This window comes from Ictalurus furcatus, chromosome 27 (assembly GCF_023375685.1).
Source record: "Ictalurus furcatus strain D&B chromosome 27, Billie_1.0, whole genome shotgun sequence".
Taxonomy (NCBI): Eukaryota; Metazoa; Chordata; class Actinopteri; order Siluriformes; family Ictaluridae; genus Ictalurus; species Ictalurus furcatus.
The window spans coordinates 6,451,716-6,468,986 of record NC_071281.1 but is presented as its reverse complement, the minus strand read 5'-3'; the positions used below and the strand labels follow the sequence as shown (position 1 = coordinate 6,468,986).

The following is a 17,271-nucleotide window of genomic DNA, read 5'->3' as shown; positions in this document are numbered from 1 at the left end:
ACTTAGGAAAGTGTCTTTAAAATATTTGTACATTGTATTACCTGAAAGGTAACACAAAGGATAACAAGTGCTCGTTTGAATAATCCCCACAATAATCTATGATAATGTGCATGCAAACAATTAACAGTAACGATCTAGATTATAAAATAATCACTTACCCTGCAAGTAGCGTTTTCCTGTAAGAAATTTCACTTTTTTCCTGCAAAAAAAAAAAAAGAACAGAATCTCAGTAAACAGAGCAGCTATCACCACATACACTGGACATTATCAGGGTTCACATTACACCTCTCTGCTGCACCCAATAACAGGTTTAGCTATGATAAGGAGACACCCTGCCATTTCTCAAGTGCATTCAAATAGCAGAAATATCTGAGTATATGCTTTTTTGTTCAACATAAAAATACATAAACACACATTGTGCGATGGAAGGGCCATTTGTTTACTTGCTATTGCAAGACTTTAAAAATAAATAAAGAAATAAACCTGTCTCTTGTATCAAAAAGTAAACTGACCAGCAGAGTTAACTAATTCACAAACCCATGTTAAGGCTAACTAACTAAACAACAATATTTTAAGGAGCTCTTAATACTTACAGCACTGAACATGCTAACTGTGTGCATGACCAAAATAATACTGATTTTGGTCTCATCTAACCCCAACACTAAATGTCTGCTGTAGTTCTAATGGCACCTGTTGAAGTTAAATCGCTGCATTTTGTGACATTCTCTAAGGAAGAGGTTCTTTCTTGCAACACTTACAAACAAACCAATTAACTAAACTGTGCAAATTCTAATAGAAAAGTCTAAAACCGTGACCACCCCCCCCCTTCATCGTGTGCACACGGGTCCAATTCCTGGCAAATTCCCAACTGTTTCAGACACGTCAAACTTTGTTATGATCCTAACTGCATGCCATTGTATTTTTAACTGCTTATGTAATTTTTATATCAGTTACCGGATTTGTGCAGGTCAACAACCATCTGTCCGTTTTCAATGTTCTTTGCTTTTACCCCATGACAAAGGGATTTTACGTGTGTGCAACCTCATTACTCATACACTGGGGAAACAGGTCCTGGTTAAAGGCAACAACTGAATTCCTAAGAACAAACAAACCCCACCCCCAAAAAAAAGGTTCTTCCAAGAATGAATTTGCATTTATTTAAATTATTCCAGTGCAGCACAGACACGTGATTTCACAACATCTTAAATGTAACAATTTTTGTATTATTCAGCCTATTTGTTTCAACATTTCTCCTTCTCCTCATAGTGTCATTTATAAGCTTTGCAGTTATAAACTATGCATCTCTGTGGTGGAGATGGTGAGGCTAAGCACAAACACATGATCAAATGTCAGACAGCCCCCCTCACCCCCCAGATATCTTGCTCATAATTTCAGCAATTAACTTTTATAACAACTAGTCATTTCTATAGTATACATATTAGCTAAAACGAGGGCCGTATATTTGGGATTTCTTAAGACAGCAAGGTTATAAGCCTAGGGCTTCATGGAGATGTTTCACTTTCACCAGCACACGAGACGATTAATTAAACGATTAATTGACCGATTATTTATTATTATTATTATTAATCCAGATTAATTAAGGGGGGGGGGGGGTTCACTACCATTTTATTTATTTCATTTAAAATAAAACAATCATACAACTTTACATTAACACAACTGTTTGTCCAATTTTATATATAAAGAAAAAACTGGTTTAATATGCAAGTTTATATTATATGTATGCATTACCTTTCCAGGATGCATTCATTTTTTTTTAAAGCACTGAATTAAATTACAGTCCTACATTATTAATAAAATCTGACTTTCACTGCACCTTGTGGTTTCTGTTACTCACTGCCTTTAGACATTATTTTACTTGTGTTCACTTTGATCATAGTGTTTTAATTAGACATTACAGATATTACTTGTGCTCCCACTGCGAATGAGGAGCAATGCGACCTTGTTACTACTAAATCACTTCCATTACAAGAAACGACAGAATTTACCCTGCAAGCATGCAAATACACCATATAATGACAAACTTGAATTAAACTAAATCTTTTAAGCAACTCCCACCACTTTCCCCAACCCCTTGCACACAGTGGAGTATTTTGGATATAAACATAAGTTTGTGTTCGTGCATCACAGTCATGCTTCTGTGCTACACAGACTCCACTTTGGAAAGTTTGCAGGTTACAGTCTTCTCCGCGACATTTAATATAAAATTCTCCCCTGCCTTGTGCCTCCATCGGATAGTGACTGAGGTCATGTTGGGTATAAAAGGTAATGTTGATAAACATTAAACAAGAAATTTATTTTCGTTGACCTGTGTGTGGATATCTGCTAAAGTTAGCAGCATCGCATTACGTGTGTTTGACGTCATGCGTCATCGACTGGGAAACAGCTTATACTTCCGGCTAGCTTAAAATAAATAAATAAATAAATAAATACGCTCATGTTCCATCAGATGATATTACCTTTCTAAAATTCATACACTAGATGGTAGAGCAAAAAAGCAAAGCAAGATAATTACTTCTATGAAGCCAATCACTTTTTAAAAGTATATACTGTTTTTGGTCATAAGCATTGCCTAGACGATTTCTGTAAAAAATTTTACTCTTATGACATATGGTAGCTGAGATGTCGAAGGCAGTTACACCCAAACTGACCGAAAGAACTGGCAGCCATTTAGACACACAAAGGTGCAGAAATACCTACAGATTAGGGACGTCACAATACCAAAAATCTAGTAGTCGGTACCGATACCACCAAAAGTACACGATACTCGATACAAAAGTCATTACCACAGTGTGGTATAAAAAATTTTAAAAACTCCTGGAGGACATCCTCCTCTGGCTAATACTGGCAAAAAGAGAGAGAAGGGGGGTGTATTTTAGTTATCAAACACTGTCTAACAATGACTACTAAAACAGTGCTAAGTGCTAATAAGTGCTAAGGTGCACTCCTAAATGTGCACACCCCCCCCCATACTTTGAATGCAAGCATTAGTTTAAATTCACTGATATGGTGGCAGACCAAAAAGATTTATTAAAACCATTAATATTTGAATAATTATTAGTGACATTAGGCTACATTTATCTGACAGGACATGGGCTGAATGTCGATGCACGGTGGACCATTCGGAGGGAGTTTATAACATTGCAATGTGTTAGCGTCGTTAACAAATAACAGGCTATCGCAAATATTACACGGAGCATAACGTTAGCTGGTTTCACGGCCACAATGCCAGCTACTTCAAACGAACATAATATAGGACCGTCTTTCAGGTGCTTCGCCAAATTCCAGGTGTTTCCTCGCTTTGTTTGAAATGAACGATAGCATCGGCTGCACACCGGCAACCTTTCCTCTCTCTGCCTCTCAACAAGTCGGGGCGGAGCTAAAATTGTTGCTATTTTCTGTAGTTTTCCCCGTGTGCTTGTAGGCGTTTTTCTTCTTCTTCTTCACCACTTGTGGACCGACTAAAACAACTGTGCGTATTTGCTGCCCCCTTCAGATCCGGAAGAATTGCAACCTCAGTAGCTTCATAAACAACGGTACCAATGCTACTGCAAAAAACAAGTACCGTCACGTTTTATGAATGTTAGTACCGACTTGCTACCGAAGTATCGGTTCTTGCAACATCCCTACTACAGATACAGAAAAACTGTGCTTAATATCAAAATTTTCAGGTAAAACACTTTTGTTCCATATTTTGTTGGAAGTTGATAAATGTCAGTTCACATTGTAACACGGATGTTGATAGAGCTACAGAACTCATGATAGCCGTCTCCGCTGAAGCCAGATGCGAGTCTACACAGTAGTGTGCTCTGAGCTCACAGTGAAGCAACAGAGCTTTTGCTCTTTCACCTGGTAAGAAGTAACTGTGACAGTCACACTGACATGCACAAAAGTTACTGAGGTAAGCAGATAATTATACCCTCAGAGTCATGAACACTTGGGTAGCCTTCCAAATAGCATACCTCCTTATGGTTCACAGCCATGATTACTCTGTGCAGTGGACAAGGACAGAGCACTGAATTGCGCCGCATCCCAATTCGCCTACTATCCACCCTAAATAGTATCCGAGATTAGAATTAGTGTCCCCCGAATTGTAGTACATTGAAATGAATATCACAAGTGTACCCGGATGGTTTACTATTTCTGGGAGATATTCGAAGGGTGGACCCGTGGACACTTTTCCAGCTAATATTGCCCACAATTTTTTGACCGTTTACTTAACCAAATTCAGAGATGCATTTTAGAGAGGTGTAAATGAAATGTAGAAATAGTGAATTAAATTAAATAGTATAAATTATATAAAGGAATAATGAATGAAGAAAAGCTAAACTGTAACGTGGAATTTGTTTACGGTTACAGCGTGCTTCGCTGGGCAAAGTTCTCTTCCTTTACCTCACGTTAGTATGTACTTGCATACTCTTCTGCTACATACTCAAAGAATGTACTTTTTCTTCATAAAAAGAATACTATATATGAAAAGTATGTATATGTAGGGGAACTGTGATGCAGCGCTGTTCTCTCACAAGTGAGAAGATGTTAAATCCAACAGCTTGGAGTCTGCTTTCTTTTATCAGTGCATCTATAGAAGATGGATTCTGATTGGCCACAGCAAGCTGGATGATGATTGGTTAACCCTAATACCAAGACTAGTTAGAACTTTTGAGAAATATTTTATAAATATAAAAAAGTGCATTTCCAGGTAAGCCACTTATTTGTTCTCTAATTACCTTAAAACGTGGTCAAATAAAAACATAAGAGCAGAGAAGAATAAAGTATTCCCCAGTGGTTAGTTCATTTTCTACCAAAATGCCAGCACCTTATAATACCAAAGACATGAAATGTCACCATGCTGTTAACTGAGGTACGTGTCTGATCATTTTTAAGTGATAATTTGCTTTGTGCAGTTTTACAGAACAATTACTTTGAGAGAGGGGAAAAAACATATCTACATTTTAAGTGACAGGAGTATGACGTAAAGGTATATTTACTTAAAGCATTTATGGTTTTGAAACATGCGTAATTCTGTTTGAGGTCTCATACAATAGATTTACATTCATCCAAGGTCAAAAAAAACACTTTAACATGCTCATAATTTAAACTGCAGCATTACCTTTTTCCCCCCAGTGTCACAAACGACTCGTTAAATGATTCGTTCTAAACGCCTCCTTTCAGAAAGTATACTCTGCTCTGATTGGCCAGATGTCCCAGTCTATTGTGTTTGGTCTACCGCGGTCAGTGAGCAGCCTATGAAGACCAGAGGCAGGGTTTTTGTTACAAACCTACGTAGGTTAGTACAGAAAGTAAGTCTGGAATCACTAACGACTCGTTTCAGCTGTTCAGAATCGGTTCCTTCTTTTGGGAGTCAATAAATCCGTTTTGCACTTTGATTTTTGAAACTTCGCAGATGTTTTTACATTCACAAACAGCTCTATAACACACTACATGAAAGGTAATATTTGAAAAACCATAATAGGTGCACTTTAAGACTTCCAGTCACACCAAGCAATCACACTATCTACTTTACTGAGAGTCCACGCTGCCAGGGGGTGAAAGTGGAGTCACAGGTTATTGAGCTAATATTACATCATTAAAAAAAAAAATCCCACAGTGGTAGCTTCACTAAAACATAATCCATCACCGTATTATGGAGAGAGAGAAGGAGGGGGACAAAAATAAATAAAAATTATGAAAATTGCCAACATCAATTGGAGTTTCTCTATAGCTTTTTAATAGAAAATGCTACCATGTACTTCAAAATGTCTAGCACAGATGTTACTCTGCTCACCAATTCCTGCACCGTATTCTTCATCTGGGACAGAAACAAGAAGAAATGCCTCACTTAAAGGGTTTAAACAAACTCTTCAAGCGCTCTTTAGGTGTAAATATAGACAACAGCTGATCAAGTTACACAGGTTCAGCAGTAATATGTTCTCTCTGCCATCTGCCTCAAATTAAATGTACTTCGGTTTACTTACACCTCGACTCATCTAGAAGAGAAACCAAAAGCGGAGGTCAAGTCGTATCGAATCCTGACATGTGCTTATCCTAACAATCAAACGGATTGTGGTTTAAGGCATTTCTAATTCTACTGCTCAAAAGCACACACTTCTTTATATCAGTGGCTTTCAAAGCATAACCAAGTGGTTTGTTATTTTATTGTTTTTAAAATTCAATCGCACATTTAAATAAAAAAAGGTATATTTATTATTTAGTTCTTTGCCTGTTCTTTTGAATTGAACCTCTATAACACAAGCAGGTCTATGGAAATCACCAACCTGAACCTGAAGATGTATGCCCCTAATAAACACACATTTAAATAATATTTGTGAAATAAGTCAGTGCGGTGGGATCCATGGACTTTCGTTTGCATTTGAAGAACCTGTCTACACAACGTCTGAGAAACTCTACACACACATGGTTAATATGTCCTGTCCCACTGTGTTGGACCAAACCCCACATGGCCAGATCACTCTGTTCAATGTACACAATATACATTTATCCACCTGGTACCAACTCACAGCTGTCTCAGTGTCTTAACTCAAACATCTAATCACGTTTTATACCCGCAGTATAAAACCCTGACCCAGATTACTGTCATTTTAATTAGCCTATTATAAAGACATATAGCTCCTGTGAGCCTCTTCATATCTTCAGGTCTATAACTGGTGCTTAAGGCCTGGCTCAAGAAAGCAGGCCAAGAACCTCCACTTTCCGAAAAATGCTTTGGACAAATTATTATTATAATAATTCCTAAAAGCTTTATATTCTGTTAACTATATGAATTGAATAAATAAGAAACCAGTCCGACTTAAAGGCTCAGATCCCTTGGATAATGTTAAAGACCAGAATGGGGTGTGTGCTCACTTTGGGTTAGCTAGCACGCTAACGCTGCCCGCTCACAAAACATGTTTACACCATACGCAACACATTACAAACCTTACCTACCAGATTAAATATTAAAACTCGTCTCAAGTCTTAAGTTTTTCTTCTTGTGTTCAGTCTTGGTGAAAATACACGGAGTGCAGAAACGCCAGCATTCGCCTGTGTAGCGACATCACAAGACACGGGCCTTAACGCTTAGCTTCGTGGCTAGCGGTTGCACAATTTACTGTCTCAGCTCGTTTATATTTACCTGGAGAGAAGAAAAATCGAGGAATGACCATGCGGGTTTTCATGTTAGTGCTGCGCCAGACACAGCGCGTTATAACACTGAGATGAAACCGACACGTTGAGTATTTAATCAGGTGGTAACGACGGCTTCAGGTGCAGACAGACAGACAGCGAGCGCGCGACTCCTTACGAGTCAGCTTTGTCTCATAAGCGGGTTCGTGCACAATTAGAGAAAACATTTCAGACATCTTCCTCTTAAAGAGACATGACAAACTACTGCATACTGTGTTCAACTGGCCGTAAGTAATGTCCCCTTCGTTTCCAACCAACTCGCCTTTACAGTGACGTACGTTACTTAGCAAGCTACATGAGGACTACAGTAAACAAGTTAGCGGCTAATCTGGAGAGCTAGCTAACTTGCTAACGAGCTAATTTGGTGATGGAGGTAGTCAGCGTTTTCCCAAAGCGGGTATGGTTAACAAGGAGGAAAAATAAATGTAGACTTACCCCTGAAGTCAACTGATTAAATGTCTGGAAATAAGTGCTCTGACACAGTGGACCAGTTTTTTTTACTTGTGGGATTTGTTTCAGCTAATTATTATTATTTATTTTTTTTTACTAACCACGTCTTCCCACGACAGCCCACTTTCTACCAGGGACAGTGTAAAATGGCTGTCTTTCCTGCATTTACCATTAATACTTCTAAAAGGGGAGTGGGGTGGAGCCATTGATAATATATATGGTTAAATTCTATCATTTAGCAACACAGTTGCAAATTAGGGTCTGCGTTATCCCTGTGTCGTGTATGTTTTATTTAATTTACTGTAAACAAAAGTAACTATTATTATAGGAACTCGTTTGAGCCATATGGAGCTCCCCCACACGCTACAGTGGACCTTCTGGTCACGTGCTTATTACAATCAATACAATTCAAAGAAGGCTTGTCAGTGACATGCGAGGAAAACACATGGGGTATGTTAACCACGTATGAGCTCTCAGCTGTTATAAAGTAACCCGATTACAGATTGTTAAATATATAACAACACAGCAGGAAATAAAATTGTATTATACAAGCATCAGTCAATGCTCCGTGCCAACAAAGTCACGTCTGTATACCTGTTTATTTGTTTGATTGTTTGTTGTTATTTAAGGCAAGACGCTACATGTGAACAATTTTAATTTTAAAACAGTAGATATCACAAACAGTGTTTCACAGTCGATTGCTGATGTTCTTACAAGAATTTTTGTAATGAAATATATAATTACATTTAGTTATGCAAATGACGCCTCGTCTAATTAAATACATTTGCATGCTAAATAAACTTTAACAAAAAATAGACTTTTACACAAAAAGGTGTAGGAATATAATTTATTTATTGTTTCATCAAGAAATACCATACACTGTTACAAAAAATACTTATATCATTATTAAAATAAAATCTATGAAATCATAGATAAATATATAGATAATCTGTAGTATTAAAGACAGGAAAGAACACATACAATTTCATAAATGCAGGTCATCTAGAAACTGAATTGTTTTGTTTTGTTTTATATGGAATATATATATATATATATATATATATATATATATATATATATATATATATATAGGAAGTTTAAGAGAAGACAGGTTACCAAGATTGTTATTTGTAGTCATAGTCTCTTGCCTTAGATATATTCCTTTGATTATATTTCTTTGCGTTTGGTAAGTTTTATCAATTTATTTATTTAATTAATTATTGTTTCATTCTATTTTTAGTGTCCTTTATTTTTTGCACTGTCTGTGTTCTATCTATCTTATCTATCTATCTATCTATCTATCTATCCAGCTATGCTTGTGTTGACACAGCCATCAGAGTAGAACTCCCTCCCGTCCAGCAGGTGGCGACAGCTCTTCACAGTAGCGCTTCTCGACGAAGAAGTCGTCCCACGACAGAAGCGTGTTAATGGGGCAGGATAAGAAACTACAATGTCGGGTTTGTTAGCGAGGATTTTATTTTACCCCACGCTGGCTTACAATGTGATGATGGAGAAAATCTCTTCTCGGCGATGGTTTGATCGCGTGGACCAGACTGTCATTCTCGGGGCTCTTCCCTTCAGATCCATGACCGAGGAGGTACGAGTCTTTGGGCAGTAACTTTAGTGAAGTTCACAGTGCTGCATGTGTAGATACGTTTCTTGAGCTTTTCAGCATTACTGTAATGTACGAATGAAAAGGCGAGCATCGGGGTTTTGGATAGGTGTCATGTTTACTAAAGTAATAAGACTCATGTTCAGGCTCTTCTACTAATCAAATGTTTTATCAACTCTTATCTTCTCTGTTAATGCAGCTGGTTCAAGCGGAAAATGTTCGGGGGGTGGTGACGATGAACGAGGAATACGAGACAGAGTTTTTCTGTAATTCAGCAGAGGTGAGGTGTGTGTGTGTGTGTGTGTGTGGGTGGACATTTGGAGGCCCCCTGCACCCCTCCTATGACATGTTTCCCCCCCATTACTTTAAAATGTTAACTTTTTTTTTAAGTCAGTTTATTATAATTTAATTAGAAATTACTCATAAATCCACACTGACTAAACATTTTAAGGCAGCCAGGATTCCCGCTTTTTGGTTCAGTAATTTATTTACAGTAACACACCCACCCACTATTTGGATAACAAACAGTTTTGCGTACTCTATATACACAGAAAATGGGGGGTGTTTACATTGACAATATTACATTTCTAACAAATAATTACAGATGAACATTTCCTGCACACCACTTCAGTAAATGAACAGCGTTATTGTTTTTTTTTCCTAGCTGGATATGGACAGGATTACCCCCTCCTATTGAACCAATATAGACTATAAATATAGATATATTATGTATTGCTGTGCAGTACTGTAAATATGCACTATATACACACACAGATCAACTGCTAGTGGAAGTGAAAGAGACAAACTACTAAGCAGAAAGTATAGTTCATTTCTTCATAAAATTGTTTGCTAATTTTTCAATAAATATAGCAGTAAAGGGTATGTATGATTTGAAAACAAAAATGAAGTATTATGAGGTACATTTCTTTTAATGTTTTAGTGTTTTTGCTCTTTGACTTTGAATACAAACTTCTTTAGTTTTACTTTAGGTATTTTGCTAGTCAGCTCCCGACTCAATATCATTGTACACGTGAATTCAAAGTGTCTGACAGTCTTGACGCGTCGACAGCGCTCGCACTCGATGATCTATCCTGAAATGATCAAAAGAACAAGGCCAAGTTTATTTTTACAATCACTCCAAATTGCCCTAGGCAATTACCTACTCTGCCGATAGGTAGCGTCGGCCCTGTCTGTAGGATAAATGTAAATGATAAATGGTCTGCACCTTAGCGGTTCTACAAAGCTCTTGGTTCTCATTCACCCATTCACACACCAATGGAAGCAACCTGGGGTTCAGTGTCTTGCCCAAGGACACTACGTCATGTGGGCCGGGAATTGAACCACCAACCCTACATATTTAGATATTTGGACAAGTAAACATTTGATCCTCTTTGTAACAGTGCCTATTAATGACATTAGTACACTCTATCAAATTACACATAAAATTAACATTTTGTAGTAATTTTCACAATTTAAATTAACAAAAAAAACAAATCAGTCACATGGGAAAGGTAAGTACACCCCTACATTTATCACACCTTCAAATCCAGAAAATTAGAATCAGGTGTTGAAGATTGGGAGTGCAGGTGGAACCGGTCTTATTTATATCTCTCATATCTAGTGGCTGGTGTTCCGTTTGTTATTGAGGTGTGTGGTGTCAACATGCCCAGATCTAAAGAGTTCTGTAAGGCCTTCAGAAAAAAGGTTGTGGATGCCTACGAGTCTGTCAAGGGATTTAAAAATATCTCCAAATTATTTGAAATACATCATTCCACTGTAAGGAAAATAATCTACAAGTGGTGCAGATTTCAAACGACTTCCAATTTGTCTAGGACTGGCCGTCCCAGTAAATTCAGCCCAAGAGCAGCTCATCTGATGCAAAAAGAAGTCTCCAAGAACCCTAAAATTTCATCACAGGATCTGCAAGTAAGTCTTGCAACAGTTGGTGTCAAAGTGCATGCGTCTACAATCCGAAAGAGATTGCACAAATTTGACCTGCGTGGGAGGTTTGCTAGGGAAAAACCTTTGCTATCTAAAAAGAACATTAGAGCAAGCCTACCGTTTGCCAATGAGCATATAGGCAAAGCCCAGGCCTTTTGGAATAAAGTGCTCTGGAGAGACGAATCAAAGATAGAGATGTTTGGCCACAGTAACAGCAGACATGTGTGGCGCTAACCTAAGACAGCTTTTCAGGAGAAGCCCCTTATACAAAATGTGAAGCACGGTGTGGAAATGTTATGGTTTGGGGTTTCTTCGCTGCCTCAGGGACTGGATAGCTTGCATTCATTGATTCAGCTATGAATTCTGCATCATATCAAAGAGTGCTTGAAGATAATGTGAGTCCATCTGTCCGAAAGTTGAAGTTGAACCAAAAGTGAACCTTTCAACAGGATAATGATCCTAAGCACACTAGCAAATCCACCAAGGAATGGCTCAAAAAGAAGAAATGGAGGGTTATGGAATGGCCTAGTCAAATTGTGTGGAAGAGTGGTCAAAAATTAAAAAAGACCAGTGGACAATTATACAAAACTCCCCCAAGAAGTTATTTCTACTATTAGCTTCTGAGGCCAAGGGTGTACTTACGTTTTCCACAGAAGAATATCACATCTATTGATATTTCTGTTGAACAAATGACTAGAAATAGCAACTTTATATATTTCTTTTTTTCTAAAGAGTATATACTTATTCATGCATTACACTTATTCATGACATATGTCAATGGAGTGGATGAGTATATTATGTTAAATACTATATATGGGGCCCTGTGTGTGTGTGTGACGTTTGCAAGTTCTCCCCATGCCTCGGGGATTTCCTCCGGGTACTCTGGTTTCTTCCCCCAGTCCAAAGTCCAACGTTGTAGTCTGATTGCCATTTCCAAAATTGCCTGTAGTGTGTGAATATGTATATGTGTGTTTTTTATAGACTGATCACATTATATTATCTCAGGACATAAATATTACCTTAACTGAAGTATTAACTAAGCAGTTGTACATGTGGTTTTATAGGAGTGGAAAGCAGAAGGTGTGGAGCAGATCAGACTCAGCACAGTGGATCTGACAGGAGTTCCCAGTCTGGAACACATTCACAGAGGAGTTGAGTTTGTTCTAAAACACCGTGATCAGGGCACCAGTGTCTACATCCACTGCAAAGCAGGACGTTCTCGCAGTGCCACTCTGGCTGCTGCATACCTCATTAGGGTAAGTGACAGATTGCAGGAATGCAGATGAGTGAAAGAAAGCAAAGGTTATTAGTGAGAAAAAGAACAGTGGCTGGAATGTGAAAACCAAATATCATGAGGTAAGTTGTCTCAGCAGTGGAGTATGAAATTTTCAGGCTTTTGGTGCAAACCTATATAAGGTGTAATACAAATGGTTAGGAAACTAACTGACTCTCTGCAAGCTTCAGTTGCCAAGGTATGAGGCAAATGGCGGCATGCTGTAGGGAATTTGCTTTTGTCCTATGTTCATGTGTTGTGTTTATATATGTATATATAATATTGTATCCGCCAACACACTTATCCATGGCATAAAACATCTCAGTGGAGTGGATGATATGTTATGTTAAATACTATATATGGCCAAAAGTATGTGACCATAACACCAATATGTGCCCATTCCAAATCCATAATTATTAACACAGATTTGGTCCCCCCTTTGCTGCTTTCCTTCTGGGAAGGCTTTCTACAATATTTTGGTTTGTGGCTGTAGGGATTTGTGAGATTTGTAAGAACATTAGTGAGATTTAGGACTCGTGTCAGTTGAGAATGCCTGGGGTGCAGTCAGCTTTCCAATTCATCCGAAAAGGTGTTGAGTGGGGTTGAGGTCAGGGCTCGGGCCACTGGGGGTTTTCCACACCAGCCTTAGCACTCCATTCCTATATGGACCTTGCTTTTTGCACAGGGGCACTGTCATGAATTTTTGGGCACCCCCCCTACCTCAACTCTCTCATTGAGGCTTACGTTCCCTCACGCAATCTGTGATCGATTAGCGACAGACGCTTAGTAGTACCTACTCAGCGTGGCTCAAGGTCCCTTTCCAGAACCTTCATACTAACTGTGCCTCAGTGGTGGAATGAACTTCCAGCCTCAATCCGGACCGCAGAATCTCTCACCATCTTCCAAAAACAGCTAAAGACCCACCTCTTACGTGAGCACATATCTAACCCCTAAAATGCCAACCCCACATTATTTATAAAAATAAAAAAATAAACTTACTCTGGCTCTTATACCTCTACTCTGTGCACTTTGCTTCTCTAGAACTTAATTATAAATCTTGTATGGTAGCACTACTTGTATTGTTCTCTGTTTGAGATATATATCGCTTTGCTTGTATTTTTTCATTTGTAAGTCACTTTTGGATAAAAGCATCTGCTAAATGAATAAATGTAAGTATGTATGTTTTTATGCCTATAGTCAGGGGAAAAGTGTTTGTCTAATTTAGTAATTTGTTAAATTGTGTGTGTAGCCTTGCTACCTCACAGCTTCAGGGTCCCTGGGTTCGATCCTGAGCTCAGGATACTATCTGTGTGGAGTTTCTCATGTTCTTGCCATGCTCTCTAAATGAGATTCCTCCATTCCACAAGTACATTTCAGTACGTAGATGCTACAGTCTATTGCCCCTAAGTGTGAATGACTGCGCGCGTGTGTGCGTGCGTGTGTGCGCGCACACTTGTGTTCAGGGTGTATTCCTGTCTTGTGACCAGTGTTCCTAGGGTAGGCTCAGGTTGTCACAGTGAATGTGGTTGGACTGTTCTAAATACAGATTTTAATGTCCTTATGATAACCATATTCTGTTTTTGGCAGGTTTTTATATATTTAATTTTTTTTTATTGATTGTCTAGCCACCACATGTTTATTTACAGTATAATCACTGTACCAGACAGATGATTCTGAAAGAAATTATGCTTTCAGTAAGTCTATGATGTTTTTTTCTTTTCTCTTCTTTCTTCGTTTCGGACAAATAGGGGCAAAAGTTCTGTTTATTTTTGCATTGCTAGCAGAAATAGATCCTATAGAAGCCACACTCGCTTGACTCGCACATTGATTTTTACATTGCTGTTAAAGGTGCTTCTGGTAAAATTGCCCCCTCCCCCTTCTTTTTCATCTTCATCTGATGAGCTTTTATATTATGAGTCAAAAGTTATATTCTTGTGTTTATATTATGGAACTTGTTTTTCCTGCCAATTTTGCTGCTATACTTGTGCTGCTACATTACACATTAGTTTACAGCCCATGTCCTGTGTATTTATTATCCTATCCCGTCCTGCGTATTTATTGTCCTGTCCTGCGTATTTATTATCCTGTCCCGTCCTGCGTATTTATTATCCTGTCCCGTCCTGCGTATTTATTGTCCTGTCCTGCGTATCTATTGTCCTGTCCTGCGTAGTTATTGTCCTGTCCCGCGTATCTATTGTCCTGTCCCGCGTATCTATTGTCCTGTCCTGTCCCGCATATTTATTGTCCTGCGTATTTATTGTCCTGTCCTGTCCCGCATATTTATTGTCCTGCGTATTTATTGTCCTGTCCTGTCCTGCGTATTTATTGTCCTGTCCTGTCCTGCGTATTTATTGTCCTGTCCTGTCCTGCGTATTTATTGTCCTGTCCTGTCCTGCGTATTATTGTCCTGTCCTGTTCTGCGCATTTATTGTCCTGTTCTGCGCATTTATTGTCCTGTCCTGTTCTGCGCATTTATTGTCCTGTCCTGTTCTGCATATTTATTGTCCTGTCCTGTCCTGTTCTGCATATTTATTGTCCTGTCCTGCGTATTTATTGTCCGGTCCTGCGTATTTATTGTCCGGTCCTGTTGTGCGTATTTATTGTCCTGTCCTGCGTATTTATTGTCCGGTCCTGTTGTGCGTATTTATTGTCCTGTCCTGCGTATTTATTGTCCTGCCTATTTATTGTCCTGTCCTGCGTATTTATTGTCCTGCCTATTTATTGTCCTGTCCTGCGTATTTATTGTCCTGTCCTGCGTATTTATTGTCCTGCGTATTTATTGTCCTGTCCTGCGTATTTATTGTCCTGCCTATTTATTGTCCTGTCCTGCGTATTTATTGTCCTGCCTATTTATTGTCCTGTCCTGTGTATTTATTGTCCTGCGTATTTATTGTCCTGTCCTGTCCCGCGTATTTATTGTCCTGTCCCGCGTATTTATTGTCCTGTCCTGCATATTTATTGTCCTACGTATTTATTGTCCTGTCCTGCGTATTTATTGTCCTGACCTGTGTATTTATTGTCCTGTCCTGCATATTTATTGTCCTGTCCTGCGTATTTATTGTCCTGTCCTGTCCTGCGTATTTATTGTCCTGACCTGTTCTGCGTATTTATTGTCCTGTCCTGTCCTGCGTATTTATTGTCCTGTTCTGCGTATTTATTGTCCTGTCCTGTTCTGCGTATTTATTGTCCTGTCCTGTCCCGCGTATATATTGTCCTGTCCTGCATATTTATTGTCCTGTGTATTTATTGTCCTGTCCTGCGTATTTATTATCCTGTCCTGTCCTGCGTATTTATTGTCCTGTCCTGCGTATTTATTGTCCTGTCCTGCATATTTATTGTCCTGTTCTGCGTATTTATTGTCCTGTCCTGTCCTGCGTATTTATTGTCCTGTCCTGCATATTTATTGTCCTGGCCTGAGTCTTTATTGTCCTGTCCCGCGTATATATTGTCCTGTCCTGCATATTTATTGTCCTGTATATTTATTGTCCTGTCCTGTGTATTTATTATCCTGTCCTGTCCTGTCCTGCGTATTTATTATCCTGTCCTGTCCTGTCCTGCGTATTTATTGTCCTGTCCTGTCCTGCGTATTTATTGTCCTGTCCTGTCCTGCGTATTTATTGACCGGTCCTGTCCTGCGTATTTATTGACCTGTCCTGTTCTGCGTTATTTATTGACCTGTCCCGCGTATATATTGTCCTATACTGTGTATTTATTGTCCTGTCCTCTCCTATGTATTTATTATCCTGTCCTGTCCTGACGTATTTATTGTCTTGCGCTTGTCTCATGCTGTTGTGTATTTGCACTTTATGTAGTTCTGCATACTGTTCTGTGCTGCACCATGGTCCTGAAATGACATTTCGTTCCAGTGTAAACAAGCTACAGTATATAGAGACTTGATACTTGACTTTAAAAGTTGCCATGTTTGCTGATGATATCGCTAACACTCCTGCAGTAACCGCTTCGAACTAGGCAGTGGAACTGTACGTGGTGAACAGAGACGAGCAGAGTGATGCACAGTGACACGTCCCAGTGCAGTTATAGGAAATATAGGAGCACTCTCTGAACATTGCTCATCCAATCAGTCTAGTGGACCAAAACTAACTGTTCTATACTTGATCTTAATCAAGTTTGTGTCCTAATTTTGTGTCACTCTAGACCACTTTCACATAATTTTTCCATTTTCTTGGAAGTACATTTCCACAGTGCTGTATGTGATATGACATGTCACTATCATTTCTATGTTGTCTTTTCTCTGTGTAGCTCCACTGCTGGAGTACAGACAAGGCCTGTAAACAGTTGGCAGCTGTCCGTCCGCATGTACTGATCCGCTCTGCTCAGCGCGACATGCTGGACAAGTATCACCAACAAGTGTGTGGACCAGATTCAAGCGGTGTATGATACAAGGATCTGTGTTCCTGTGGTCTCGTTGCTGGCTTATTTGCAATCAGCATGCATTTTGTTCTGGTCTAAGTTAGTTTTTTGTTGTTGTTGTTGTTGTTGTTGTTGTTGTTGTTGTTTTCCTGAAAATGTGTTAATTTATGCGTATATGTATTTGTGACTTTCAAAATACACCAATGCAAAAAAACTAAAGAAAGATTACTGTACACTGTCTTGTTTTATTTGTACTTGTATGTTAAATGTCAACGCAATTAAATATTTTAGAACATGTCCAACCATAGACTCATGTTTACAGTCGCTGTGCATAATTGCAGGTGTAGTTCATGATTGATGTCTGTTTTGCATATTAAAACAAAAGAAACCCGTGTGTACAGTAGGACAGGAAAACAGTTGTGTT

The 17,271-nt window shown here is 38.8% G+C and overlaps 2 protein-coding genes across 8 annotated transcripts in view; one reads left to right on the top strand and one right to left on the bottom strand.

The window, feature by feature from the left end:
• The window catches only part of celf1 (cugbp, Elav-like family member 1), a 41,040-nt gene extending 33,233 nt beyond the window's left edge, over nt 1–7,807 (bottom strand). For 4 of the 6 annotated variants that reach the window (XM_053616557.1, XM_053616561.1, XM_053616560.1 and 1 more), the window contains exons 1-2: nt 7,636–7,807; nt 159–199 (exon numbers count right to left, since the gene is read on the bottom strand). The gene's annotated coding sequence lies outside the window, so the exon portion shown is untranslated. Of the gene's footprint in view, nt 1–158; nt 200–6,963; nt 7,479–7,635 lie in introns of those variants that run through there. The other 2 variants (XM_053616558.1, XM_053616559.1) reach the window with 2 other exon arrangements.
• On the top strand, nt 7,326–17,080 carry ptpmt1 (protein tyrosine phosphatase mitochondrial 1). 2 transcript variants are annotated; one of them, XM_053616577.1, is made up of 5 exons: nt 7,326–7,427; nt 8,961–9,247; nt 9,462–9,542; nt 12,268–12,459; nt 16,737–17,080. In XM_053616577.1, the coding sequence occupies exons 2-5, from the start codon at nt 9,101–9,103 to the stop codon at nt 16,872–16,874; spliced, it is 558 nt and encodes a 185-aa protein (XP_053472552.1). In that variant the 5' UTR covers nt 7,326–7,427; nt 8,961–9,100; the 3' UTR covers nt 16,875–17,080. The 2 variants fall into 2 exon arrangements, with proteins under 2 accessions (XP_053472552.1, XP_053472551.1); XM_053616576.1 differs by lacking the exons at nt 7,326–7,427; nt 8,961–9,247; nt 9,462–9,542 and adding an exon at nt 10,694–11,188.
• Nucleotides 17,081–17,271: the final 191 nt, after the last annotated feature.